At 34.8% G+C, this 27,931-nt stretch overlaps 1 protein-coding gene across 4 annotated transcripts in view; it reads left to right on the plus strand.

Moving 5' to 3' along the window:
* Nucleotides 1-27,931, plus strand: part of DIAPH3 (diaphanous related formin 3) — a 249,940-nt gene that overhangs the window by 192,209 nt on the left and 29,800 nt on the right. Inside the window, exon 28 of one of the 4 annotated variants that reach the window (XM_072850119.1) lies at nucleotides 18,089-18,111. The exons of the other annotated variants lie outside the window; for them this stretch is intronic. Within the exon in view, the coding sequence (XP_072706220.1) occupies nucleotides 18,089-18,096 (8 nt within the window). The 3' untranslated portion in view covers nucleotides 18,097-18,111. Of the gene's footprint in view, nucleotides 1-18,088; nucleotides 18,112-27,931 lie in introns of those variants that run through there. 4 annotated transcript variants of the gene reach the window in all.

The raw sequence follows: 27,931 nt of genomic DNA on the forward strand, positions 1-27,931 counted from the left end.
GATACCATAAGGATACCAATGGTGAATGGTGATAGAAATACATGGTCATTGGTTGCTCCAAGTTAATCCGTGAGGTGAATTTTTTTTTTTTTGCTATTCAAAGTCTGTGTAGGTAAGTTGAGAATTTACTTTTAATAATTTATTTTGTTATTGGGAAATCAGAAATTATATAGGCTGCATACTATCTAGAATGAATACTAGACTCTGAGTATCAATGTTTATTTTTAGATAATAATAACCTCACTGAAGTTAATGATGTGGCCAGTCAAAGCAAGAATTATAATGATAAAGTTTATTTAATTTTCTGTTTCTGAGTTCAACAATGTATAATGTCAGGGTTTTTTCAGTATTATCCTCTATATAATTTTTTCTTGCACTTTATATCTAATATAGATACATATGCAATAACCTATTCTTTCTATGTATATGTGTGTAATAGGTGATGAATACTGTATATAATGGTTTATTACATATACACTGTATAAACAAGAAGTCTGTGATTTCAGCCCACTTCAGAAAAATTGGGATATGTCATCAGACAGAAGTATTGGCTTTGTCCTTCATTGATTTGCTGTTTTTCCCAACCTAAAATTTCAGATGGATACAAAATTTTGTATCATGGCAAAAAAGCCAGTGACTTACTCCAAGCTTAAAATATGTGGAGACCAATAAAGTCCTTAAGCAGCAATTCAAGCACTTTCCTTTGCTTCTGTACTGCTTTTGGCTGTTTGTGTTAACTGGTAACTGGTTTGGTTACTGCTTCTTCTGATGAAACTAACAGATTCACTTCTAGTAGATATACTTTATTAATACACACTGCAGATTCATACCTAGGATGAACTTCTTTGACTCATCAGACAGTCAAGAAGAATTACAGGCCATGACTTGAAACGTCTGCCCTCTGAATCATTCAGAATGTAGCAATCTCTGTTGGGCAGATGCTGTCGAATTCTAGCTAATCTCTTCTGTTTCAAAACAAAACCAAACAAATGAATAAAAACTGTTTTAGTCTTTATGATTAAAGATATTTCTCTAAAAAGCTGGAATAGAAATCAGACCCCAGCATAGACGGAACTAGAAAGTAGTGGCTCCATGTCTCACAGGCGATGGCAAATGAGAGAAATACAGCCAGAATGCACACTTTCTCCATAGCTGTAATATAAATGGAAGAAGGAAGGAAATCTCTTTGGCCATTGCCATTGTCATCCTCAGTATGATACCGCTCAACGTACCAAACTATCCCTTGCTCATGAGGCTGAGCCAAGCCCTATAAAACAAAGTAATACAGAGGAGCGAGCCAACACTACTTAGCTCTAGAACTGAGAACTGAAATTGTTTCCTTTAACTAAATGGACTGCTTAAGAAAAACAAGAAGAAATAGTAAATTTAGGGGAATGCTAGCCATTGGTTCGCCATTTTTCTCTTCATCATCTGTTGAGCTCCCCAGAAAGCTCTGGTAATGTTCAGCTGATATTTCTGATTAAAAAGGAGTGCTGGTTCTCATGCTGCATCCCAGGGTAGCCTTTTGGGTGTGTTATTTTATTTTCAGTCCTACTGCACCCTTCTTTCATTGAACAGATTGCCTCTTTCTAACTTTTTATGTGGTTTTTGTCAAGTTTAAATCTACTCTCTTTCTGTGATCAGAATTACCAATCGTATTTTTTCTGCTTGTGATAAGGCCCATCAGGTCAGATAATTTATTGCTGAGGAAAAGCCCTGCTGCATAACTAATAGAAATAATACACATTTGGAATTGCTAGATCTTGGAAATGTTCTAACACCTGAAGAATACAAGTAATTTTAACTAGATTTTTGTTGACATCAGTATGATTGGTATATTTATTTCCTTTGTTTCCATTCATGGTGCCTTGTTTTTTCAAATTAACAACTGGATTACATATATGTTCAAAACTACCTGTTAATGTTACAGTTTTCTTTAACTTCAAAGAGCCATAAACTGCAGTAAGTATTGTGGTATATGCTTTTGCTGTAATTCCCATTCAGAGCACTGTATGACACAAGTAGAGTATTAGTATAGTTTTAGTGTTGTACTTTAGTAAGGTTTTGGTTCAGTAGCATCTAACGGGAGCTTTTTTTATGTTATTTAGGGAGCAGAAGAAAGCACTTAATTTTCAATCATCGGGATTTTGCACATTAGAAAATCATTTCAAGCAGCTAATAGCTATGGCTGATCTGAGTTTATCAGTTCTTTACAACAACAGTCAAGGCATATTTGCAGCTTGCACATTTATTTCAAGCTAGTTAAGTTCAAATACACATAGAAGCATATCCAAGGCAACACAGAGCCCACTGCAGCACAGAAAGCTGCATTATTCCCTAAGTTTTCGGTCAGGCTTTGCAGCCTGCATCAAGTTCTCTGCTGCTATGGCTACGCATTTATTTGCAGTAACATTAGCCAAGGTAATGTTATCTGAAATGCATGAATACAAATTCGAGATGCATCTTTGATTGCATGTTTATATACCTCAAATGCAGCAGACAGCATTTTTCTTTATAAGTAGATTGTATTCAAAATGCTGTGAGTAAAGAAAAGCTATAATAAAATGGAAGTAAAAAAGATACAGATTGCTTTTTGGTACTGCAAAGGTTGAAAGAAATCTTTCTGTTGCAATCAGTAATTGGGTTGTGGACTATACTTCCAAAGGTAACAATAAGGTCTTGTTTCTATATTCAAATCAAACTTCCATGGTAAGAGATAGTCGTAATTACTATAGCTGTTTGTTCAGTAAATCTATAAACAATAGAAAAATTTTTGCGTCACATTTAGTCTGAAGTATTTTAAACACCTCTGTTAAATAAAATCCTTGTCAAGCAATGTCATTCTGGCCCCAATTAAGCAGAAGAAAACCCTTTTTTCATGTTCCTTGGGCTTTTTTCATCTCTCATTCGTAATAGAACTGTCATCTGAGGTTCATATTAGTGTCTCTGCTACGTAATTTTTGACAATCATAGCTGACAATGAGCTCAGGCTCATCTTAATTCTTGAAACTGACAGTGCAGCCACTTAGAGGTCACTATTTTATTTCATCATTGCTGTATATGACAGCAAACTATGATTGACATTTCAACGTAATTTTTCCTTATTTTTTTCTTAAGTCTGTGTATGTTGCTGTCTTTTCCACAACCGTATGTAGTGAACATTAGGAAGTACCTAACACTGGAGAAAAAAATGAAACCTGTGAAGATAACCTTTTATCCAGTACATGTTAGTAGTAAAGATGCGTTCTTGAGCACTACCAGTTCTTCATGATAGGTACTGTTTTGAAGGCACTATGCATGTTAGCCTATTCTTCTTTCTGTATATGTTCTATAAATATCAGTGTCTGTACCTGTGGTGGAGAAAATTTTTGTAAGGCTTTGTGAAGTTTTACTCAATAGACAAATTTCCTCAGCAGAAGACTTAGAATATCTGTGGGCACTGTTATGAAATAAAAACATTTAATAGGATTTCTATTAAAAAAAACAAAACATAGTTCTCAGTTGTTCCCATTTTAAGACTAAAGCTTCACTTCAATACTGATTTCATAGGTCAAGTAAAATTGCTGCTTATTCGAACAGAAATAATTCCCCTGAATCCATCTGCACTGTTTATAATAAAGGTTTTTTTCCTAGAGCAGACAGCAGAGTTCAAAGAAACTGTGACCGTAAGAGTCAATTTTGCACATGTGGAAAAAATAATATCCAGTCAATTTTGCATGTGTGGAAAAAATAATATAAAAATTGCACATTTTTATTTGTTTTTTTTAGAACTATTTCTGCATTGCCATAGTTGCATACACATACAGTCTCTCACAGAGATGGCCCTGAAGAATTTACATTCCAAAATATCTATGAATAAGATTAATTTTGACATGAAGTTTTTACGATCTTTTTCTAGTAATCTCCCTCTTGTAATTTAATGTTGGAGTGGAGAAACTATTCAAGTCAGAAGGGATGACAGCCAGCGAGAAGAGTTTTGGATGCAAAAATGACAAATTTTGATTTTATTTTTTTTTCCCCCCAGAGCCTTTCCAACAAAGTTAATAAAATCAACCTTTATAATAAAGACTGACATAAAGAGAGGTATAAAACATTTATTTATTTATTTATTTATTTATTTTTAAATGCCAAATACTGCAAAATGGATTCAAGCTCTATTAAGAATGGAAAAGGGTACTTCAAATTAGTAGTAAATGCATTAGTACTGTGAAAATAGTGGTATAGAGAGAAAAAAAAAACAAATTTTGTTAACTTGCCCTTAATATAAGCCAAACACACAGTATCAACCTTAGCATTGCCCATATTTAGAAAAGGAGAGGAGGAATTGTAATCCTACAAAAAATATCTGTGTCTATTTTATTACTCCTCTTACAAAGTCTTGTGAGATTTCCCATATCAACTCCCATGAGTAAGGTGACACACATATCCTCCATTCTGTGTCTTATCATAAAGAATTATATGTGAACATAATATAAGCAAGAAAGAGAACCAAAGCTTTTTAAGAGTAAAAATTTTAGGTGCCACCTTGAGACAAGGTGGACCTTATAATGGGGTTTATTCTCCAGAGGTTTGACAACTTCATTCCTAAAGTGAGACCCTTTGAAGATGTCAAATTAGGCACTCAGAAGAGCTAATTGCTTTTGTAAATATCTTGCCAGTGTTCATTGGTACTAGTTGAATAAGACCACTTCTCTCAAGGGAAGCAAGGACATTTTCTGCAAGATAAGAACTGTGGCAAAGAGGTGACATTTGAAAGCAGTGACACTGTATATTCCATAATTGCACATACAGTAAATGTCAGCTTCATAATCGTCTAGCTAGGTAACCAGATTTCCAAAAGCTACGGCAAGCAAGTTATATATTCAAAGCAGTCTTCTGAATATGCATCAGTGGACAATCTTAAATCTGCAAAGGGAACTGTAAATTACTAACAATTTACCCATATTTGTCTTTTCATTGTTTAGTCACGCAGAACTTCCTATTCGAAGACAATTACTGAGTTGATCCATATAGCAAAGAGGTTCTGTCACTTCTCAGAGTACTTTTCAAGTCTTTTCTGTGTTTGTTAAACAAGATTTTAGGTATAAATTTACCGGACTCTCTCACTTCTGTTTTCTGAATGTTTTCTATTTTAAGAACAAGTAGTATCTAAATTTCTGCCTCTTTCTTCAATGTCTTTAAGAACTCTGATCCAAATAGAATAAATGATGTATCTATTGACTGAACAACAGCCATAATGCTCTTTACATTGTTTTATACATGCATATATATATATATATATATATACATAAATCTTCTTAAAGGGGTTATCTTTCTTTAAAAAACAAAAGTGAAATATTGGGTAGGGAAATTTCATCAGCTAGGCATTGGAAGTGAGTTTTCTCTGGTTAAAAGACTCCACTGGGGACAAAATCTGAGATGGAAACAAACAGTGTATCATCCTTGACCTGAGTCTGTTTTGTGACTCAAGTGATGTCTGGTTAATGGAATGTTGTTTAGTCAGTAATTCAAAAGATGCAGACAAAGCACAAAACATTACTCATGAAATTCTTTAAGCACACTTCTTAATTCATCTTTCTTTGCCATGTAAGTGAACATCTTCCCTTAATGTTCTGGGGTTTTTTTCCTCCTTTGGGATAATTTAGTTTCGTTTTTTTCCTAAGTGGTTGTTGCAACAGAGCAAAAATGCACAGTGCAAAAGAAATACTGGAGTTATGTTTCTGCCTGATTTTTTTTCATTATAAGCCAATGCTCTGCAAAGGTACAAATAAAGGTCATTTAATAGATGCAGGGAAAACAAGGGTATCCTGCAGCTTCTTCCCTTTGTTGGGGTAGGAACACTTGGAAGCTTTACTTTCAAGTTGTGGAATACTCTAAAGGGAAATTGGCACTTAAGTTGAACCAGAACAGGTGGTTGTGTCTGTAAGTTGCTTGATAAATGCAGTATCATCTTTGTTTCATTCCAAAAATAGATGAGTCTTCTGTATTTCCATCATACATGCCTAAGGCAAAATCTACATCAATCACCCAGCAAAATAATCAGAAGCCTCAAGAGACTTCTGGTGGCTCAAACTTAGAGATCATAAGTGGTAAAGGAAGGAAATATAGGGGGCAAATGCAGCTTTCACAGGAATGGCAGAAGGAAAGTTGATAGCCAGACTTACACTGAATGATCTGGAGTAGTGTGAGGTGGTTGGACTGTAACTCTTCTTTTCTTATGTTGATGTAGCTTACAAATCCAATATGAAAATCTATAGTTTAAGTGATTTCAGGAAAGAATATTTGGATTTTGGAGGATATTGGGCTAATCAAGAATCTATTCACTTCCAGCATACACTGTAAAGAAGTTTGACCCTTGTTCTTGGCATGGTAATGTGTTTTTTTTTAAAAAAACCCAACTTTTTAAAGCAAGATCATTTTAATGAAACAGAAAAATTACTTGAAATCCATGCAATTTCCTAGCAGATTTTACTTCCTCAAGATTTGCAAAAATCAGGATTGCTAACATATACTCTTTCTTTCTTTGAAAGACTATAACAATGCCTTGTTAGGAGCGTGGTCCTTCTATTACAATATTTTGTCATGATATCTTAAAATTAAGACTTTTTTGTAATGGTGAGGGGTTTATTTTATCTGGCAAAAGAGTTTTTCTCATGCTTTATTATCTCATAATATTTATCTAACTCCATATAGAGAAATCAAAGAACTATTATCTGACCCTACAAGTTTGACCATATTTGCCTTAGGTTTTCAAAAATCTAAAAGCTGAGGTTTAGAAAACTAAGACTGAATTTATTCTACATTGTATTCAAACTTGCAGTCCTTGATTTTTCTCTCTCCTTGTGGCATAGCGAAATGATAAGAAATTGAAAAGATAACATCGAGAATACTTGGTGTCATAAACAGGGAAATGGAATGAAATCTCAGCAGATTTTCAGCATGGGCAAATAATTATTCCAGAGTTTTTTCTTCTTATCTGTTTTCTTAGGCTTTAAGCCTGTTTCTTTGTATTTGAAAAGAGATGAGTGTACACAGTATGTTACAGTACAGTGCACATACAGATACTTGAATTAGCTCTGGACAGACTACTTTGTCTACTCAAAGCAGGATAGCTTTTAGGCCAGGAACAAATTTGGGTATCACAACCCAGTTTGGGGGTTTCAAAACAAATTTGGGTATCTGTGTACAGCACCTAATTGAGCTATGCGTTTCAGGAGCTGTCCAAGAATTTTAACAAGCCTTGAACCACGGAAAAGTAGGATGGACTGCCATAATGTACAATCTTTTCATAGGTTTCTTTTCTATTTCTGAAATCTGAATTAACTAATTTAATAGGTTATATATTTTCATATCTAGAATCACTTTGTCACTCGGGTTCTTCCCTGCCATTTGGGAACCTATACTGGCTAGAAAGGCAGCATTTTCTGATAACCGCTTTTCATAAACAGAAAGAGGGAAACCATTTTAAATAATCTGAAAACAGGATATGCGTCCTGTTTTGCTCGATTTACTGACAGTTTGTTTTATTTAAAATACGAGATTAATTTCTTCTTCACCAAAAAATAAGTTGTAATAGTGGAAATGGAGAAGATTGTATTAATATTATAGATACTTGTCACATGGAATGGAATGAGATCACCACTGTTTTGGTATAAACATCTTGGATAAAAGAGCTTAATTAGAACCACAGGTAAATTATTTGTTGGCAAATGCCTGCCTAAACTTGCAACACAAGTTGATAGGCTGGTATTTTCATGGTTAGAGCTTCCAGGTCATGGTACGCATTTTACTTCAGTCACTGGATTTTTGTGGCAGGAATCATCATCAGCCTTCCCCATTCAATATGAATATTTGAATCACTAGACTCAGTAACATTTGTTATTTATAGTGAAACTCTGTGAGCAGAGGGGCTAATGAACAGAAGGGAACTTTCCAGGGATATGGAAAACACAGTTTAAATCCTCTCCCTGAAGGAATAATTGACTCTGGATGAACCAGGGTTAAACACAACTGAGTGAGAGTTTTCATTACCCAGGTTGACTTTGACACCTAAGTTTTACTGGTCTTTTAGTTTGGTAACTGAATTTATTAACAGCAGAAAAAAATAGTATCAGAATTGTGTACCTCAACTGAGAGGCAGCGGTTTGAGGTACTACAGATGTGTAAGAGAAATAAGCCTTCAAGGTAGAGACTGATGGGCTACATTGATCTTCCAATTGTTTTCTCTAGCCTCTGGAGAAGGGATCAGAATATATACTCTATTAATACATAAAGGCTTCTGTTGCTTTTATAGCTTTGTATAAGGTTGGGGTTTTGTTTGGTTTTTACTGTAGTCATAATTACATTTGGTGATTTTTAATTTTTTTTATGTTTCCTTAGTTTCAAAAGTAGAGATTATTCCTCAAATACTTTACTTCAATTCCTTGCCAAAATTGCTTTCTCTTCCCATAAGAACTGTCTCTTGAGAAATTTATGTGAGTACCACTTCTTATTTCAGTGGGTGCATTTCAGTGCTGTCATTACTAGAGAAAGGAAACTTAATATACTTTTTCCTACTATGTTCTAAGAAATGAATATTTTTGTTGATCCATCTTTTCCGTGAGAAAGTATACTTTATGATATCTAATCTTTGACTCCACCATCGTTAGCTCAAGAACTGGGTGAGTCAATCTAATGATTCCAAACCTGCTGATAACCCATATGAACACAATGCCAAATTAGGCAATTAGGCTGATGGAGGAGCCTGGGGACGACTCTGTTAAATTTTGGTCAGTGTTTAAAAAATGAGATGAGATTAAATGAGACCTACATCAAAAAAAATGCTAGAAGCTGGTAGAGTGCCCTATCCTTTCATCTGGTCATAAACCATTCTGGGAAGGAGGGGTTTGTTGGCTTTAGTTTTGGGTTGTTTGGTTTTTTTCCCAGATTACATTGTTTGGTTCTTAAGCTGAGGTCTACAGGGTCTGCTTTACAGATGTGACAAACATCTGCAGTGAAAACAGTAGGATCAAAGCACTCCACACATAAAGTGCTTTATAATGTTAACTGCTCTGGGATATCAGGTATTAAGCATTTTTAACTGATCTCCCAAAATTAATGTATGTATTTAATCTCTTGAAGAAATAAAATACCTCATAAATATAGATACACAATTTAGGGAGCTTAGGCTCCTTATACTGGCTAGAGAGAGGGACATACCCATCTTACACAGGAGTTAGCTTATATAAATTGCTAGTAGTCAATGAGTTCAGGCCTCTAATTTAAAGTGCTTGAGGCTGAGAGACCTGAAGAGGTTTCTCCAAGTTTTAATTCTCCATCTATAATAAAGTTAATAAAACATGGCACAGCACACTCAATACTGAAGAGAAAACAATATCTTGAATAGCTGCTCTTTAGGTTAGTATATTCTGTCCTAGGCAATGAATGATACAAGTTCTTGCGCAGGGGGGAGTAATTCTCTTACAGTGCATATATATAAATATTTGCATTAAATTTGGCTGCCAACTTTCTCGTGCTTCCAAATTCTAGTACTTTGATACTCAGCTCTGTCCCTTTACTATAGAGTGTATTTGTGTAATTTATATTATACTGCTAGCTGCAATGACAATATTTTTGAGTGTACTAATGTTTCATTAGACTAGCTGGATTAAAAGTAAATGAATCAGTACCGTGGCTTTAAGTTATGTAGCCTTCCTGGTATGCCAGATAAGTTCATAATTTCAGCATAAAGAGTAAATCAGGATTGATGCATGAGTAGTTGCAAACTCTGTTCTGGCTATACAGCACAGGATAAAAAGTACTTTGCTATCAGGTAATCCCTAGTTTTATAATTGTACTGTAGATGGTAGTCTTCCCCTTTCCCTAAGAAATATAAAATTGTTTTAATTCTGTGTGATCCATCATCAGGCAACTACTCAAAAAAGTAACATTCTTAAATGCTCTCAAATGTCCAGTAGCAAAAATAAATGAAGGGCAGAGTGCATTAAGGGATTTCCAGTTGTGTCTCACAGGGCAGAGAAAACTGCTGTGAGAGAGCTCTTGGGATAGCTCCTACTCTTGCTGCCTTTAGCAATAGCTTCCTGACTAATCAGTCTCCAAGCTTACCCTGGTGCTTTAAGTCTGTTCTTTCTCTGTTGCCAACCACTGACTGAAAACAGGACACAGCCAATTACTCTCTGCTGAGTTTACCCAGTCTCTGTTTATCCACCTAACAGCAGTTGCTCTGAGATCATTTTGTTGAAAACTTGTTATGTAGTGAGATCTCCTATTATAAAATGTTGGGTTTGTTTCAGTGGGGTCAAAAATATATGAATCTTCCAGTCTAAGACCGGATATTACATTATTTGGAATAGCTGCTTCCTATGGGACAGAAAATAAAGCATGCGAAAGTGGAATTATTTTCTTCTTTTTCCATGTTCCAATGACAGTCAGGAAGAGATTTGTCTTCATTATTAAAAGTTAAAAAGTATACTGGTAATGACTGTGTCTTTGATTGAGGATACTACTAGCTATATCCTAATTTCTTAGTCTGAGGTCTGATCTTCCTTCATGGATCTTTTTTTCTTCCTTTCTAGTTGTTTCTGAAGCTGTATGAGTGATACCTAATGATAGTTTTTCTTGTTCCCAACCACATCTTGTCGCTTCCTTATTCTAAGCCCATCTTTCTTACTCATCTATCAGTGCTATAGTACATTAGAACATTCAACAGTACCACTTAACTGTAGTATATAAAACATTTTACTCCTGCTTCAGTCTGTAACGGCAGATTTAGCCTAATAAAAAGGGCATTTTTGACCTGTACCAATAAACTATAAAATGCACTGTGGCCTAAATGAGAATATTACTTACAGAAATCTTCTACACTCACATTAGTCATAAAGCTTTGGTGAAATTGTGCATGTTGAAGGAACTAAGCAACCAGAAAGGCTGCAAAGGGATCTCCAGCTAATCTTTTATAGTAACACAAAATACAGTATACTTTTGATTGTTATTTTTCTAATAACTGAAAGTACAAAGGGATACATTAAAAAATTATGGTTTAGCTTGCTTAAGAGAAAGCTAAATGAGAGGCAGGTCAGCAATAACTTAATGTACTGTCCAAACTTCGTAAAATATTTTTAAATTAAATAGCCATACTGTTTACGTCCTTTTAAAGATCTGGGGGAAAGGTGAGGGGGCAGGGTTCAAACATACACTCAGATCTCCTATCCAAAACTGTGTGTAACTCAGAATCTGGATTTGCTCAGAAATTGCTGTAAGATGCACTTTAAGAACCGCTAGCTCTGGTAGTGCACCATACAATCCAACAAGGTTTTCTTCATCTGTGCTTCTACAATGCTAGTACATTGAGTAGTTGCAAGGTATTTTCTCCTATACTTAGCACTTCTCTGCTTTTAATTTAGCCCTTTTTTAAAAAAAAAAAACAGGAGTTACTACTTATTTTTAGTTTGCAAATCTTTATTCCCTTAGCCTGCATTGACATAGTGGAAGTTATTTAAATGTTTGCAATAAGTAATACATTTCTGCAAGTGATAAGAAAACTTATTTGGTCAAGAACACTTTTTAACAAGAACACCAACTGCATTTTATATGGAAATAAAGTTTGACTAAAATTAGTCTTCTAAGGTCTAGTTTTGTTGAAGCTAAACTGAACATGTTAGGGAGAACAATAGCAAAATATGAGAAATTGGAAAGCTATTTTTAAGCTGCCAGTGTATGTTAGTAAAGGGCACACTCCACTGCCTTATGCTCTTGGCTTCAGTTGCAGATTTCAGCCTTAATTTTTTTTTTAGTTATTAATGTGGAATTCTCTTTACATCAAATTGTCCACCTTCAAAAACGAAATTGAGTGCAGTAAAATTTTATAATCTGTTAGTTTTCTTGGAGTATGATGAACATGCTATTGGAGAAGTCCACTTCAAGGTGCTTTTTGTATTCAGAAAACACTGCAGCATTGCTGCCCTAAACAAGATTTTCAGATTTTGGAGCTAATGGTATACTTGGTACACTTGCATGAGGTGTACTGGCAAGAACTAGAAAAACTAAAAAAAATATAGATTGCCCTTGAATTGTTTCGTTCCGTTGAAGCGCAGTGCTTCTCTGTAGTATCAAATTCTGTTGCGTCTCTTCGGGACAAAAAGAGTTTGGTGTTTCTCACACCATGTAATATTAAAAGTATCATAACTGGTATTTCAAGTCCTTTTAACATGTTCGTGTGTGGTGTATCAAAGAAATTAAAGTTGAGCTTTGCACTTATGCCATTTTCAGTACATGTTGAAATCTTTCCTCCTTTTAATGAAAGTAATGTATACTTTAATGGAAGTTTTACTTGTCGCTTTTGAGGAGTTTCTTATCTTTGAGGTATATGAGCTGAGTAGTGCAGTGTTGGATTTAATGTTAGTTCTTAATACTTGTATAGAAGTGGTGTGTGGAAGTGAACAAATTCACACAAAGAAAGTTGAAAAATCTTTCAGTTTACTCAGTAAATCAGTCCAGTCTTATTAAGTCAACCTAAGAATAGAACTTCTATCAGTTAAACTTTCCACTGGGATTTATGATTGCAGTGCATATAATACCTCATTAGTGATCAATGCGCAAGAGATGTTCTGTTGTAATTTGTATTCCTGGGAAGTGTCTGTACTAGTTTTCGTTTTACATTTTTGTAAATAAAATTCCATTAATTATTAACCAAAAATTGAGTGAACCTTGCAACTCACTGGATCACAGTGTAACAATCAAACAGAAGCAGTGATTTTTCTGGGATACTCTTTATTTCAAAGTTAGGTTCCCAATTATTATTACTTATTTCTTTCCTGTTGACAAATTATATTTTCAGCAGTTTAAGGAAACAAGAAATATGATGGTCTAACCAATATTGTTTGTCAAACTAAATTAAAGCTTAAAGCAAGTTAATAAGACTACCTTCCAAAGCAGCAACAAGATAATATATAAATTATCCAAGTGCCATCACTGGCACTTATGATAAAAATTTGCATATTTCTTTATCAAAATCAGAGTTTACCTAAGAGGAATAGTTATAAGTAGAAATAATTATAAGTACAACTTGGGACAGGGGGGATATTAAAGAAAAAATGTTTATAGTTTTTTACTTGTTTTTAGAAATTGATTGGTTGTGCCCATTTCTCTGCTACTTTTGAATATGAAAGGAAATAGGGAAATAAATTATTTCACAGAAACAATGGTGCTAGAAATGAGATTGTGTTTTATGTTTTGATAGTCACTTTTTTTAGTCTACTCTGGTAATAGCCATTCTCTACATGTTAAAAAAGAGAGAGAGAAAAGAAAGCACTTATTTTGCAGAAAGAAATCAGTAAAGTATCTTCATTTTTATTCTTTCCCTGCATATAGGAATCTGTCAAAAAAATGTGGCAGCTGACATCATAGCCAAACTGACTCCTGGAGACTTCAAATGTACTAGTTTCTTGTGGGAAGTATTTAATTACTAGCCAGTTCATTGGCCCAGCTGCATTAACATGAGTCAGCTGAAGGACCATTCATAGCCATTATTCAGAGTGGAGTTTGCATTTGATAAATCCATAAGCATTATCAAAAAAGTAGTAAGTCTAAGATGCTTTAAAAGGTTTAAAAATTCACAGCAGTTTCCTGACTTAAATGTGTGGCCCAACAGGAAAAAGCAGCATGAAGTTCTCTGTTTTGTTTGGGTTAAAAGTTTTGAAGAGTGTTTCTGAAACACTTTATTTACATGTTTTGTTTTCTGGTACAATATTTTCAGTTAATTCAAATTCAGCTCAAATTAACAACTCCATGTGCTTTGGGATAATTAAATTACAGTCTTCTCTTATCTTGGCTCACCATGCAGACTATTGCCCACCCCTATAGCTGCCTTTACTCCACTGCTATAGCAGCTTTGTTATTTAGGAATAAATCTTTTCTTCTCCCCATCAGTTGTTGTGAATGTAAACCACCTATGAAAAAAATTAGCATATTTGGACAGACTTCTTGCATTTGCTTGTCTGGCTGTATTCCAGGTGTTTTTATGGCTGTGTAAGGGAAGGAGTAAGAAAGGTATTTCACTGGTCCTGGTTATTAAAATTGTCCTGGATGTACCATGGGCCAGGAGGGGGACAAACAAAAGATGAAGAAAACCAGATTCTTATGAACTGAGGTGGGAAATAAAGGGGGAGGGATGCGAAGCGCGGATGAACGAGTGTATTAGCCCGAGCCGCAGCCACTGTGTTGGAGAGCATCAGCTGTGAGATGTGAGATGCCCCTGCCTCGTCTGGGCAACCTGGGTTGCCATGGCAACCGCGGGGCTGGGTACCGCTCGCCGCTGCCCGGGCCCTCCCGGGGCTGCGGATGCCAGCCGGGTGTTAGCCACCCTCCAGACCTTTGGCTGGCAAAACGCATTCATTCCCGGCTGAAGAGGGGCCCAGCCAAAGGCTGCTGCTGGGTTTCAAAAGCTGTTGCACGTTTAGCAAAACTTTCTCATCGTCGTGGGTGTTTCTTTCTGCTGGCTGGTGAAAAGAAGTGATACGCACAGCTAAAAAGGCAAATTTGGAAAACAAACTATCACTGGTACTACTCCAGGGAAACTAGTGATGACACAATTAAATTTGGTTTTTTTAGTATTTATGTAGGAGTGCACATGATTACTAGTAGCACAGGCACTCTAGTTACCTTCCATGAAAATGGCATAAAAATGAAATTATCCCTCTTATTTGCTAATGCATAGCAATGAGCTTTGACAGTAGGAACAGAGTCACATATTATTTCTTGCACAAGTGGGCATTATCTGGAGGTTCAAATGTGTGTTGTACTTATTCAGCTTTAAATTGAGTTTTTAAGCCATGTGTCTTTACATACCAGAAAGAATCCTTAAAATAGCCAATTACATTCAACCTTAAAAATTTCATCAGAGGAGGACATCATTTGTGTTTGTTTCTGAAAGGTGAAAATTGGTTGACAGTTAAAACTGGTCACTGTATTTTCAGGTGACTGAGATTTGTATTACCTTTGTACCACATAAACTGGCTTAAAAGGCAGAATGTTTGTCTTTCTGCTTTTCTTTCCTGTCTGTGCACATATATCTATTTATAACATCCAATCCTCTCACTCAATTCTTTCCTTCAGCTCCAGGAAAATGATTGAAACTGCCTGTACAATGAGGGGTTTGTTGTTTCCGTTTGGGTTGGGTTTTTTTTTTCTGGGGGGGAGGAGGCATTGTTGTTAAAGTTGTAATGGGATACCCAGAAAGATTTAGGAGAAATCCTAGGCTGAATATAAATGTGGTAGCTCTTCCTTAAGTGAGTCTGTCATTGAACAGCAGGCTGACTGCTGTCAAGAAGAAGCACTTCTGCCACTGTAGATGTGTTTGGGGAAAGGGAGGAGTTATAGAATGGGTTACTTGGTGAGAAGTTTGTGAACGTATTACCTGACAGAAATGTCTGGAGCAGAGCTGTGCATACATACTGTTCTTTTTCTGGTGGGAAGACAAAGAGAAAAAATAAATTTTACCAAAAAAGTACATTCTTCTGCATTGTAATGAAAACTGAAATTTCTTTTCATTTGGCATGAAATATTTGCTTTTCTGAAAGAAAGGAAGAAAAGCAATAGAGAAAGGAGATGGATGTTACTGCCTTTGCTCAACACCCAGATTACTTCATCATTTAGCCAGAATATGAGAAACACAGATTCAGTTTCTTTCCTTTGCTTGACAATATTTGTGAATTTACTAGAAATAAACAAGTCACCTACCCACCAGCGTTGATACTCTTTTCCAATCTTTGCATGCTCTGAATATCTACGAGTAGTGGAACAGTCCCGATGGGCTGACAGTCTAACTTAAGTCTCAATGAGAAGCGGGTTTGACAGAGTTAATCAAGACATCCAGCCACTGCATTGGATCTTCAACTAACTTTTTAGGTGAACTTGCAAGGTTTATGGCCTCAGTTATTACAATTTAGATAATCCTTAGGTTGGGACATAAAATGTAAGAAGATTTAGATTGATCTGTGGGCCTGTTTTGTGAGGTACAGGATTTGCTATGTGGATGATGCACTAGTAAACTCAAAAGAGAACATGCCTGCAGCCTTTCTTTCTACAACTTTCATACAACCCTTGTTTTTGTAATAACCCATGAAAACATGCCACAATAAATGGCAAATTTTTAATCTGTCTTTGGAGAAACGCAATCCCAAGGAACCTTCCCTGAATTCCTTGGGAATAAAAGATACTGTGTTTGACATAGTTCTGTAGATCATAGGACCAATACTACTACTTTATGGTTTTTTTCTTTCTTTCTTTTCTTTCTTTTCTTTTGGAGGTTCATGTTTTGCTACAGGATTCAAATGAACATAGTGACTTCTGAGGAAAGTTACTGTTCTAATTTCACTTCATATTTTTCCAGATCATCTCCCTCATTGCCCTTTTCTGGGTCCTTCATGGGAGAAATTGTTTTAAAAAGATGATGCATCAGTTTAGGCAGTAGCAAGATAAATTCTTCCACAGTTTCAGGAAAATGTCTCTTGTATTTTTCTTTCAAATAATCATCAATATGGATTAAGCTCTGGTGTGCAAGTACTAACCAGTCATTTCCTGGATATTTTATTTATTTGTATTTTTTTTAATCTTCTTTTTTAACCATTAGTTATGGTGAAGATAAGCATTGAAGAGCACAGCATGTGTTTCTAATGTTCCTACCATATTTTCCTACACTAACAGAAGGATATAAGGTACCATTTAGGTTAGGCTTTGATCCCAAATGAAAATGTCCTTCCTGTTCTATATATTTTATGAAAAAAATGAATTCATTCTTTCTTGGGTTTTACATTGTAATGCTAGCATCTTCCATTACCTCATCAGCCCACTCATTTCTTGAAACAAATTCTCAGATCTTGATACATCTGTCAAAGTGAAACATAAGGGAAAAAACCCCTACTCTTTTGCACTAGCTACACATTAAAGATTCAAGTAATTGGTTGGCAGTGGTAAGATAACACTTTAGGCATAAGTGTTCATTTGGATAGCAGGTGAAGTTTTCTGACTTTCCATAATGTAAGAGCGCAGCCTCTTGTTTAATTCACCTGTGGCATTCTAAATTTGTATATCATTTGTTTCTTTAAAACCCATGGGTTCTCTGATGTCTTAGTCTACCTGTTAAATACAAAATATTTGAGAAAGCTTTTATTTTAAAAAAAAAAAAAAAAAAGTGGCAGCACTCGGGAACATCAGAAAGGCAGTTTCAGTCAGCCTGTGCACATGACTTGGTTTTGGTTGTTTTGGTGTTGTTTTGGTAAAGTTGGATGTCCCAAAACTGCCAGTAATCAGTTTGAGTTACTTGGACATATTTTTCTGTGTTCTTTCATGAATCCTTTAGAGGTTAGCATAGGGAATCCTGTGAATATCTGTGATAGTGTTGGGGTTTTTTACAGAAGGAAGAACAGAATTATCCGTTGATCAATCAATACTGTGAGTAAGTACTGTAGTGTTCTCTTATAGAAGAGTTAGGTGTTAATGGAGCTATTTTCTGCTGATTTAACTACCTAATATTAATATTATGGATCAGAAATAGACTTTCCAAGTGATTTAAATAAGGACTTATTTTAGTCAATGCAAGTATTACTAATCCAAATAGTAACATTTCTATAAAATACCACTATAGAAGTATAATTGTTATTCCAAGTGGAAATATAACATGGCTTGTGTCCCAAAGTGCAAATATAAGCCATTAAAACAGCATTCCTCCCCCAGCAACACCTGAATGGTGGTTTGCTGGAAAACTGAGTGTGAAAGACCTTTATTTCTTAAGCATACCCTATAACCTGATAAGTACCATGGTTCAGAGCTTCACACACTGCAATAAAGTTGAAACTTTTACCAACTGATTTAAGCAAATGAAGATTGCAATTCATTTAGTGATACAATTCTTTTCAGATCAGCCCTGGAAACTTTGATGTGAAGCAGATCCATGTGTTAAGATATATAGCTTCTCTGTTGCCATGCAATTCATTGTGCCACTCGGTAGATTGGTGAATTCTGTAATATAATACAAATTTATATTTGTAACTATTCATGATGTTTAAAATATATTTTTTTTTCATGTTTGTAGAATATTGAAGAGCTACTTCTTTCTTTTATAGTATCGATATCCTAGCTGAGCAAGGTAGGAAGAATACAGAGCTTATCTATCACCTCATGCTTGAAAAGTCTGAATTTCATTTAAATGATTCACTGTTCTAACTTGCACGTATAATTACTGTAAGGCCATACTAACAGGTCAGAAAAAGCAATTTCTTTTTGCATCAGATGATAGTATTACCTAATAAAGAGAGAATTCCCAGCAAAGATAGGTGTAGATATATTGTTAAGATTACAGAGCATGATTCTCTTTGTTCCTCCTCCCATCTTTAAAAATGATCAATGCTTTATATTTTATAAGTGTTGCTCTGGTGCCAATGTATAGGAAATTCTAAAAGAAACCAGTTTTATACATTAACCTTCCTGAATAGTTTATGCGGTAAAAATTATAATAGTAAAGTGAAACCAGATGGACTGAGTAGAGTTGACAGCACCTTTCTGAGTGATGAAATTGCTATTGATTTATGACAAATGCCAGTAAAAGCAGGCAGGGACTGTTTTGTTGCTGTCAGATGAGAACTAAAAGTAGGCAGGTTTTGTTATCAATCATTTGTTGTCGGTGTAAGACAGTGGCAGGCTGTTATAATTGATTTGATAGCTCCGTCTGACTTGAGCTCTAGTGGCCACCACAGATTGTGGCAATGTAGCAGCAGAGAATTGACATGAAAAGGAAGTGACATGACTCCTCAGAGGCAAAGTTGTATGATTTAAAGGGGTATGTTTGTCAAAACATTTTATAAATCAGAATTTTCAGACTGAGATGCAATTTATTGATAGCATACAGTTTTGAGGTTAGTCTGTAAATGGGTTTATCATATATTGTGGCATTAATTTAATAGATGTATTATGACCTAAAAGGATTTGCATGGGTGAAGAGACCTTTTTTTCTCTTTTCTTTGCCTTGAACAGCAGCTTACATGATTTCATTCAGTTTAATCTTTTGATGAAGCTTTTCCCCTGATATAGTATCTGTCCCAGTTATGCCTACTGTGACTGTAGAGTATCACTATGACACTTTGATCCTCTGTAATAGGCTTGCTTTTGTGTTTTTTAAAAGAAAAAAAAAAAAGGTGGCTATTGGAGACTTAAGAGGACTACTCGATAAAGCTTTTGGGACTTAATTCTGAGGCAACCCCAAATTATTCTGTATTGTAATGTCCAGAAAACTTTACTTGTTTCTCTGTGAATTTTTGATTCCTGAACAATTTTGAAGTTTGAGGTTCCAGCTGAGTTAATTAACAAAGACAGATTGTCTTCTTCACCATTCCCTACAAGGGTAAGGATTATAGAATTAGAAAACACCCTGCAGAGAATTATCTTAAGAAATATTCAAAACATATTTTGGTATAATTGCATGGAAGTCATGGATACATTCCCCGTCTTCCTCATTTATAAGTATGAAGTATACCAATTAGATACAGACTTTATTCCCAAACAGAACTACATTTCAATAATTATTTTATGTATGTGAGAACTTGAAAGATGAGAAAGCATCATATACTTTCTATAAACTGGGGATTCATGAGCTAGGAAGGACTCAGACAGGTAAGTAGGTGGAAAGATCAGACTTATTTTTTAATTCCACTGCAGTGTATCTGTAAGAAAAGTCAGCAATTCTCTGACTGGAGGAAGGAAAGTATTTTTGCAATAAAAAAAGTGAAATATTGATGCCATTCACCAGCGTTAAAAAATAAGTAATTCAACTAGAGTAAATGTAGAGCAGGGCTGCTAGGATAACACAGAAAAATAGAGACTGTTTAAAATGAAGTGATTGAAACAGCCTGGTTTGTTTAGTCCAGCAGAACAAAGGCAAGAAGAAAGTGTATGTGTACATATATACATGTGTGTGCGTATAAAATACACACATAGCTATTATATAGAATATAATTGTATACAATTACAATATAAATGTGTTATATTGTATATGATTGGAGGGTAAATGTGGGAGAAGAAACATTGAGTTAGCAGACAGCATAAACACAAGAGCAAGGGGAGATTAGTAACAAGTGAAGTTTTGAAAATAGCATTCTAGTAGGATGGGTGGTCAGTCAAATGTTTTAAAATTACATCTATTAATCAACGAGTGAAAGTATACTAGCATCACTGTTGAATATAATAGGGAACTGGAATCTCTTAAGACTTATATCTTGTATTTTTAACTGCGATTCTTCCACACTCATTTGTAATCTTTCCCAGTCTATGCCTGTAAGCTTACAAGGCTCATCTTTTTTAGATAAAATACTCTCTCAAAAAGGGATGGTCATTTGTTAAGCTTGTATTACAGAAAATAACATTGTTTGTAAGTTTTTTGCACTCTCTTTTAAATATATATAGCTTCCCTAAATTCTTTCAATTTTATTAACATCTCCGTGTTAAAAAAAAAAAAAAGTTCATTTTGTTTTATGCTGATGGATATTCATTTCAGAGTAACATTATAGATAGGATGAAGAAAGAAAAGACAACTGATGGAGATAGAGAGGGATCATATTTCATACTGCTTCTAAAAAAAATCCAGTTTAAAGAGGTTGCTATGTGGATAAGAAGTGGAAATCTGCTTCAATTACAGGGTGTTTTGATAAAACACTTGAAGCTAAGATTTAAAGAAGACACAAAAGGAGTATTGAAGTCTGCAAGGAACCTGGAGAGAGCCAGAAAATTGAAACAACTAGGATTAAAGATGTAGGTAAAGGCAATATTATGGGTATAATCTTGAAGAACTTGATTTTCTACAACTGAAAAAACTTGTAGTGAGATCACTGTTCCAGCTCCTAAATATGTTACTCTAGGAACAGATACCCAAAAAACCCTGTGAGAAGAAAGATTTTCTGAAGAAATGAGGTCTAAATTATTTGGACTTCATACAGTCTGTTTATCATCTTACATTTTACCTAGATGCAACCACCACAAGGCATCAGAGCACAGGTGTAATACGCTGCTGCAGATTACTGAGCAACTGCAATAAATCTAGAAATACTGACTGAAAACCCTACACAACTCACTCATAGAAAATTATGCATTTGGTTTCTCTACTTTTATGCCACGTCTACATTAAAGAGCAACACTGTAAATGCAGTCAATTTAAGCTGTAAAAAAACCCTGAAGGTCTGTCTTACAAGAAACAGGTCTGGAACTTGCAGAAGACAACCCGGGTTAATTATCTGCAACCTCTAAGACACCATTCCAACATGCTGAAGTTCATGGGTTTTGACATAGGTGGAGTACTGAAATATCAAAACTGCTTGTGTCAAAGGTGATTGTGCTTAATGATGTATCTAAACTAGTGGTGCTTCTCTGTCCTTGTCTCACTATTTTTATCTGCTACACTTCATCATTAATGCTGATCTCTTTATGCTTGTTTCCACAAGCAGTGTATTTTTATATCCTGTGATTTGTTTAATACACTAAGTTCCCCAGTTGAGTAGAATGCTTGCTCATTATGGAGCTGGCACTGCACTGGGAACTCTTACTGAGACTTAGAGCTAAAACTGGCTGCTCTGCGCTCATTATGCTATCAGTTTCTAATCCTTACCTCCCGCCTTCCCCCAGAAAAAATTCTGAAAAATCACTTCAGTTATTAAACAGGTGTTTTCCTCCACCACTAATCCGCAATTTTTGTCTTCTGCTTGCTGTTTTAAACTCCTATGTCCTCTTAACAAAATTTGAAGCAAGTCACTAGAATGCAACATTGATACTCCAGCTTCTAACCTTAAGGGTACAAATTCTAGAAATTCCTCATCTTTCCTTAGATATTGTGAGCCCCCTCTTCTTTGGGTACAACTATTTAAATGAGCCATACAGTAGTAATCATTTCCAAAACCAGTATTTATACTAAATACATATGAAAACATTAAAAGGTAAAATCTAAATTTACATGTCCTGTAAGCTAAATAAGGTATGGCATTTGAGCTTAGTTACAGATGGATAAAATGAATAGCTTGTTTTCAATAATGTAATTTCACTACTTTGGCAACTTATTATGAATCTAATGTGTAGCTACTGATTTTGCTTAGTGTACTTATTCAGAGACTCTCCTTCTGGTCACCTGCGTTAGACCATTAACATTTTTTAACATTTGGCATTTCATTAACATTTATATAGTATCTCATCAGACTGTTCTTTGACTTGATATAGCTTGAGACCAAATCACCTCTGAGATTTCCCAAGGTGCTTCTTGCCTCTGAAGCTGGCATGTCAAAAGCCCTAGAAACTTGCATGTTTTTTGATTAGAATATAATGATGGGACTGCGATTCAGGCAGAGCTTTGAAGGAATTGCACCAAAAGACACCAAAGGCTCCCTATTTATCTTGCTGTTATATAAGAATATAAAAAAGAATAAAATAATTGTGTATGTAGTGAAAAATCAAAACTGGTGGGTGAGCCGGATGACCTTAAAAACTTCAGAATCCATTTGTATCCCGCCCTCAGTGTCCTCTGAAAAAGTGCATCGCTCCTTCATCCCCTTCCATCCTGCATTAAGAAACTTGGCTAAAGCCAAGTTTCCTCATGATCATTTCCTCAAGCAAGAAGCAAACTGCCCCATCCCCTGAAGGTTCAAATTCACCTGCTCTGCAATGGTCAGGAGATGGTAAACAGGCAACCTTCCGTCCTGCTGGTATGGTCTTTTCACAAAATGGACGTTACTGAACCCATGCAGCGAACTGTGAACAAACAAACTTTACACCTATTTTCTATATAATGCTGTTACCTAGCAGTAAGTTGAGATAAATTGAATCACTTTAGGGTGTTTAAAAGTTATCTAACGCCTTGGTGGGGAGGGGAGCAAAGAAAGCTTTCAGTGTTTGCCTCTGCAACATTGTCCATGAATCTTTAGGTTAAATTTTATTTCTTTCATATAAAAGATTTTTATTTTTAGCTGCTGCTTTATTTTTTTTAATTTTACTCCCCCTTCTCCTACCTTGAAGGGTAAGGCCATGCTACATTGCAGTAGATTATATATTTACAGCTTAATACTTTGTGTTAGGAGTTTTCAGGGGATACATTTTAGCTTGAAATTTTAATTGTATGCATTTATACCTAATCCATGTATTCCACTTCTACTTTCTGTGGCTTTATTATTATATTTTTCACGGTTTTCTGTCCATTATTGCTTTGTGAAAGACCAATGCAAAAGAGAAAATTGGTAAGCTAAGCGAGGTAAATAATGCAGAGTGTTCCCTTATAGAGGGGAAATTATTTCCTTTATTTTATTTCTTTGAATTGCAGTTGGGCAAATGTGATTTCTAAGTTGGCTGTGTCCTTTTTCTAAAGCACTTGAAAACATTTAACTAGATACTGATGCCTAACTAAATCCTACCAAGGTACTGAACAATCTCCATCATTCTTTATCTTCTGAAAACCTTCTGATTTTCCCTTTCATCATATTTTTTCTGTTTTCTTGAACAGAGAGGAGAACATAAACAATGCCTCTCCATTCTTAATATGTTATTTAAGATTCTATGTTCTGAAGCTTTGCAAACCTAAAAATTACAACATGGTGTTGTAATTTTTAGGTTTGCAGTTTCATAGCAGTTTCATATGAAGACATTTTACTAGGACAGCCAATGGACTTTTACTCATCCACTCATCATTTGTATGCATGCACACATATGTGTGTATGCTTATAATGTGTTAAGACCTGTAGCACTTCAAAATATATATTATTGCATTATAAAAGTGTATATATCTCAAAATCTGCCCTAGCCATGCCAAATTTTCTGTAGCTTGAGATGTCTCCTAATGAATATTTCAAGTGTGTGACTATAATATTCATTATCTGCTTCCACATCAGTTTCAGTATGTTAATGTAATGCATGTTATCTCTGTGTGAAGATATATTCCAAATGAAAAGAACTAGCTTTAGAAAAGTATTGTAGGTTGTGGTACTTAATACTGCTATGATATTAATGTATATAATGTGTATTCATGTGTTGCTAGAAAAGGGTCTGAATGTACTGTATGGATAGTAAAAAAGAGAGAAGGGCTGTTTCTTAGTAGGCTGGTACTCAGGCACCTGATCTATGGATAATGTAAAATTAAGAGTCTTATTCCAATTCAGGGAGAAAAGCTAAGGGAAAACCTACCAGAAAGGGACAATAATTATTCCAAATCGTTCTCTTGGGAATACTGGGGAGTTAAGAAAATAATCTGTCATTTTAGTTTGAGACTGGTAATTCTAATCTAGGATGGGTAATCCTAAATTATGGCTCAGTCTTAGAGGTTTAAAGAATAACTGTCTGGGAAACTAAACATTGAAGTATTATAGTTGGGAATGGAAATAAGTATGTGGCCTGATCTGCAGGTATAAACACCTGGGTGTTTAGCTACCATTCTAATATTAAAGTCTGTACTTCTACCAAATGTTATGTGAATATTTGCTTATTGCATAGCTTACCAGCTCATTCACTGAGTTACTTCTTCATAATTTTCATATTCATCACTACAGAACTTTACATTTTAGAAATCTAATGAAACAAGTTGTTAAATATATCACTTAGAAGGAAATTCAGTAGCCAGGAAGAAAACTGCACGGAAAAAAGGGAGAAGAGTTATCATCAGCTCTGGTAGACCGTGACTGGCACAGTAGTACATTTTGTACTTCATTTTGCGTATAAATACATTGTATGCTTGTTCTGATAAAAATTCTTACATAGTTTTAATTTGTTTCCTTGCTTTTAAGCTCATTCAGACTCCTCATATGACTGTAGCAATCATTTCCAAATGAAATTAATATATTATTTTGTTCATGTGTAGCTCAAGTTGATTTGGAGTATTTATAAATTCTTAAAATATCACTGTGTATGTCTGTTCTACAATTAAAAAACCCCATACAAAAAAAAAAATAAAATTTTGACGCTGTAGGAAGAAATAGACAAATACAAATGCTTCAATGTAGACTGCATTGACTATAAGGCTTAAGGGAAGTTCAATGATTCTTTTTATATCTGTCCAACTTCCCAGAAAAATGAGTAGTAAGTAAGAGTTATTTGACTATTTTAGATACTTAAGCAATTAAATTTAGAGTTGACTCTCTTAGCTCTATTTATTCTCACTGTGGAATTTCTGTTAATGAATGCCAGAGGAAATTTACTTTAAAAAATGCTGGTTCACAAACATAATTTAACTGGTAGCACATTGTCATCTTCTCATTGATGCTTTAACAAGAATTAAGTGAAGTTTCATGTTCTGTGTGACAGATGAGCCACAGGTTCTTTTTTTTTTCAACAAATCCATATATACCTTATTAGTGATCTTGCTGTACTACTGTATTTTCCTTGATTTTGAGTAAAACAAAATACGGTTATATTACTCGGGAGAAATAATAAATTCACTTTTTCTCATGGTGGATATCTCTTCTTCCTTTCACTATAGTTAACAATCATAAAACTTATGGATAAGTAAGAGTTTGTTTAATCTATTTCCCTTTCACACAGTGAGTTTGAGGATACAGATACCATTCTTGACGGAGCTTTCTAAGAAAAAATGAGACAAATACATCCACATTGGATAAAAAGAATAACATATTTGTTTCTTTTTTGCATATTTGTTCCCTTTTTTTGCTTCTTTGTATATATTTGAAAAATTATTACTGAATGGAGTATCTCACTGTAGAAGACGACAGAGAGCATTGATCTTGGGAATAAGAAAGAGGCTTAGGTGGCCTTTTGAAGTACCTTTTTCATCCTGTGTTTTGCTTAGTATTTTGTTGTCTGTAGAGTAAACAGCACAATTTTTTTTTTTTCTGTCCTTGTAGATTAAGATTTTCAGACGTTCATGATTTTTATTAGTGTCTTGATACCTAAAAGGAAAAAGTCAACCTCTTTCTTGTAGTTCAGTGTCTAAAACTGGACAAAGAGCTGAAGGTGATGAACGGGATCACTAAAGCATGATTTCACGTATCTTAAAAGATGATGCTCCTGTTCATACCTCCTAGAAACAGCTTGACATTTTTTGACTTGTGTAGAGCAATTCTCTGACACTTCTCTCCTTTGTTATTATTAGAGTCATGACTTTTGCATTCTTCTACTTTTCTTAAATCAAATCTCTTCTAAAAAAGTTATCAAGTATAGCTGCAATTTGCTTTGAGATTACTTTAACTAATGCCCTGGGTCTGACTCAGGTTTATTTTTATCTGACTCAGTTTTTTGGGGGGGCTTCTTAGAAAATATCAGAGCTAACTGTGCATTAGTGCTCTGTCACTGGTATTAACTATGTTCAAAATACAATTTTAGTGAACACTGAAGTAAAAGAAGTCATTAAACATTTCGGCTTTGGTGGCCTCATCCACTCAAAGCTTTCCTTCCCTTTTGAATAATGAACTAAGTTTTTATTTGGTCTCCTCCTCCTTATCGGTATACTTAGTGTGTTTTTTTTTCTTTTTTTTGCTAGTTGTATCTCATTCTGTGCACCGATGTTGTTATTTTGTCCTTACACAATTGCATTATTCTTTGTATATCCATCCTTACTAATTCTATCTAATTACCATGGTTTGTGCTTTTCCTTTCTGAATTTCAAGTCATAGAAGGCTTTGTGAATTAATCAAGTTGACTTCTTACTACCTTTTCTGTACTTTCTCTGCATTGAGATAATGGGATTTCATTACTTTTGTATCGCATTCTTAAAAAAGTGACAATATTTTTGAGCCCCCTTCTTCCTAGTATTTCTTGCTATGGCAACTTCCTTCTGTGGAAAAAATAATGTGGGCTCTGTTTACAATGAAGCTAATAAAAACTGTATTTATTTCTCCTTTTCTAAAGCATTTTTTTTAGAATATAAAATATTTCTAGCATTAATATAAATTAAAATGTTGGTGTTCCAACCTATTTTTATTAATAAGTAGCACTAAGTAATAATTTCCTTCTTAAAGATTGAGTAAAGTGCTATATCCAATGACTTGAAAATGTTCTTTTTTAAAAAAGAAAAATATACTCTTCTGGAGAAAACTAGTTTTTATTTTATTCCTTAATTACATCTAAGAAAAGAGAATATATAGGTCATCTGGCACAAGTTCAGATTTCTGGAGTATTTCTAAATCCATTTTCTGGTAAGATTTCTGGTTGATAAAATTTCCAGTCTCCCACGTTAAGCGGTTAAGATAGTTGTTCACAGTGGATAAGGTAGCTGTTCCTGCTAATCTGTTTGGTCTTCAGCTAGACCAGCATTGAAGATGGATAGTATACTTCGAAATTATTTTAAAAAGATTTCAAATAGCAAAAGTGGAGAAAAAATGCATTTTTAGTGGCATTTGGGAAATTCGGAACAGTTCAGCTGACTTGAGTCTGAGACCACTTGATAGTTAATGATTAATGTGCACACCAAAAGACACTAAGCTCTCCTTGATTTTGACATATTATAAACCTATCTTCAGCATGCTCTTCAGCATATCAAATTCAACATATTTATTGAATATAGTGAAGAACTTTCCCATCCCTATGTTTTTTCTACCTTTCTACACTTATTGTCCTATGTATTCTAGAATGTATGCAGTACATTGGTGGGTGGAGGTTGTTTGCCAGTATTTTTCTGAGCTATAAGTAATCCTCTGATGCTAGAGAATAAGTATAGTGATGCCAAATAGGTCTCATTGTTAGTACAAAGTATTGGAATCTGTTATGCAATAACTACACAATAATTTCATTAGAGATTAAGACCTAATATTTTCCATTAAAATTACCATATGAGAGTTTGATAAATGAGCAGTTAACTAGCTTCACAGCCACAGCAAGCTGACCAGCTTTAACACTGTGTTCTTCATCTTCACTGGGTGGAAAATGATTCTAGTATTCAAGAGAAAGTCTGTAGGCTGTGTCTAGAAGT

Source organism: Ciconia boyciana, chromosome 1, assembly GCF_034638445.1.
Source record: "Ciconia boyciana chromosome 1, ASM3463844v1, whole genome shotgun sequence".
Lineage (NCBI taxonomy): Eukaryota > Metazoa > Chordata > Aves > Ciconiiformes > Ciconiidae > Ciconia > Ciconia boyciana.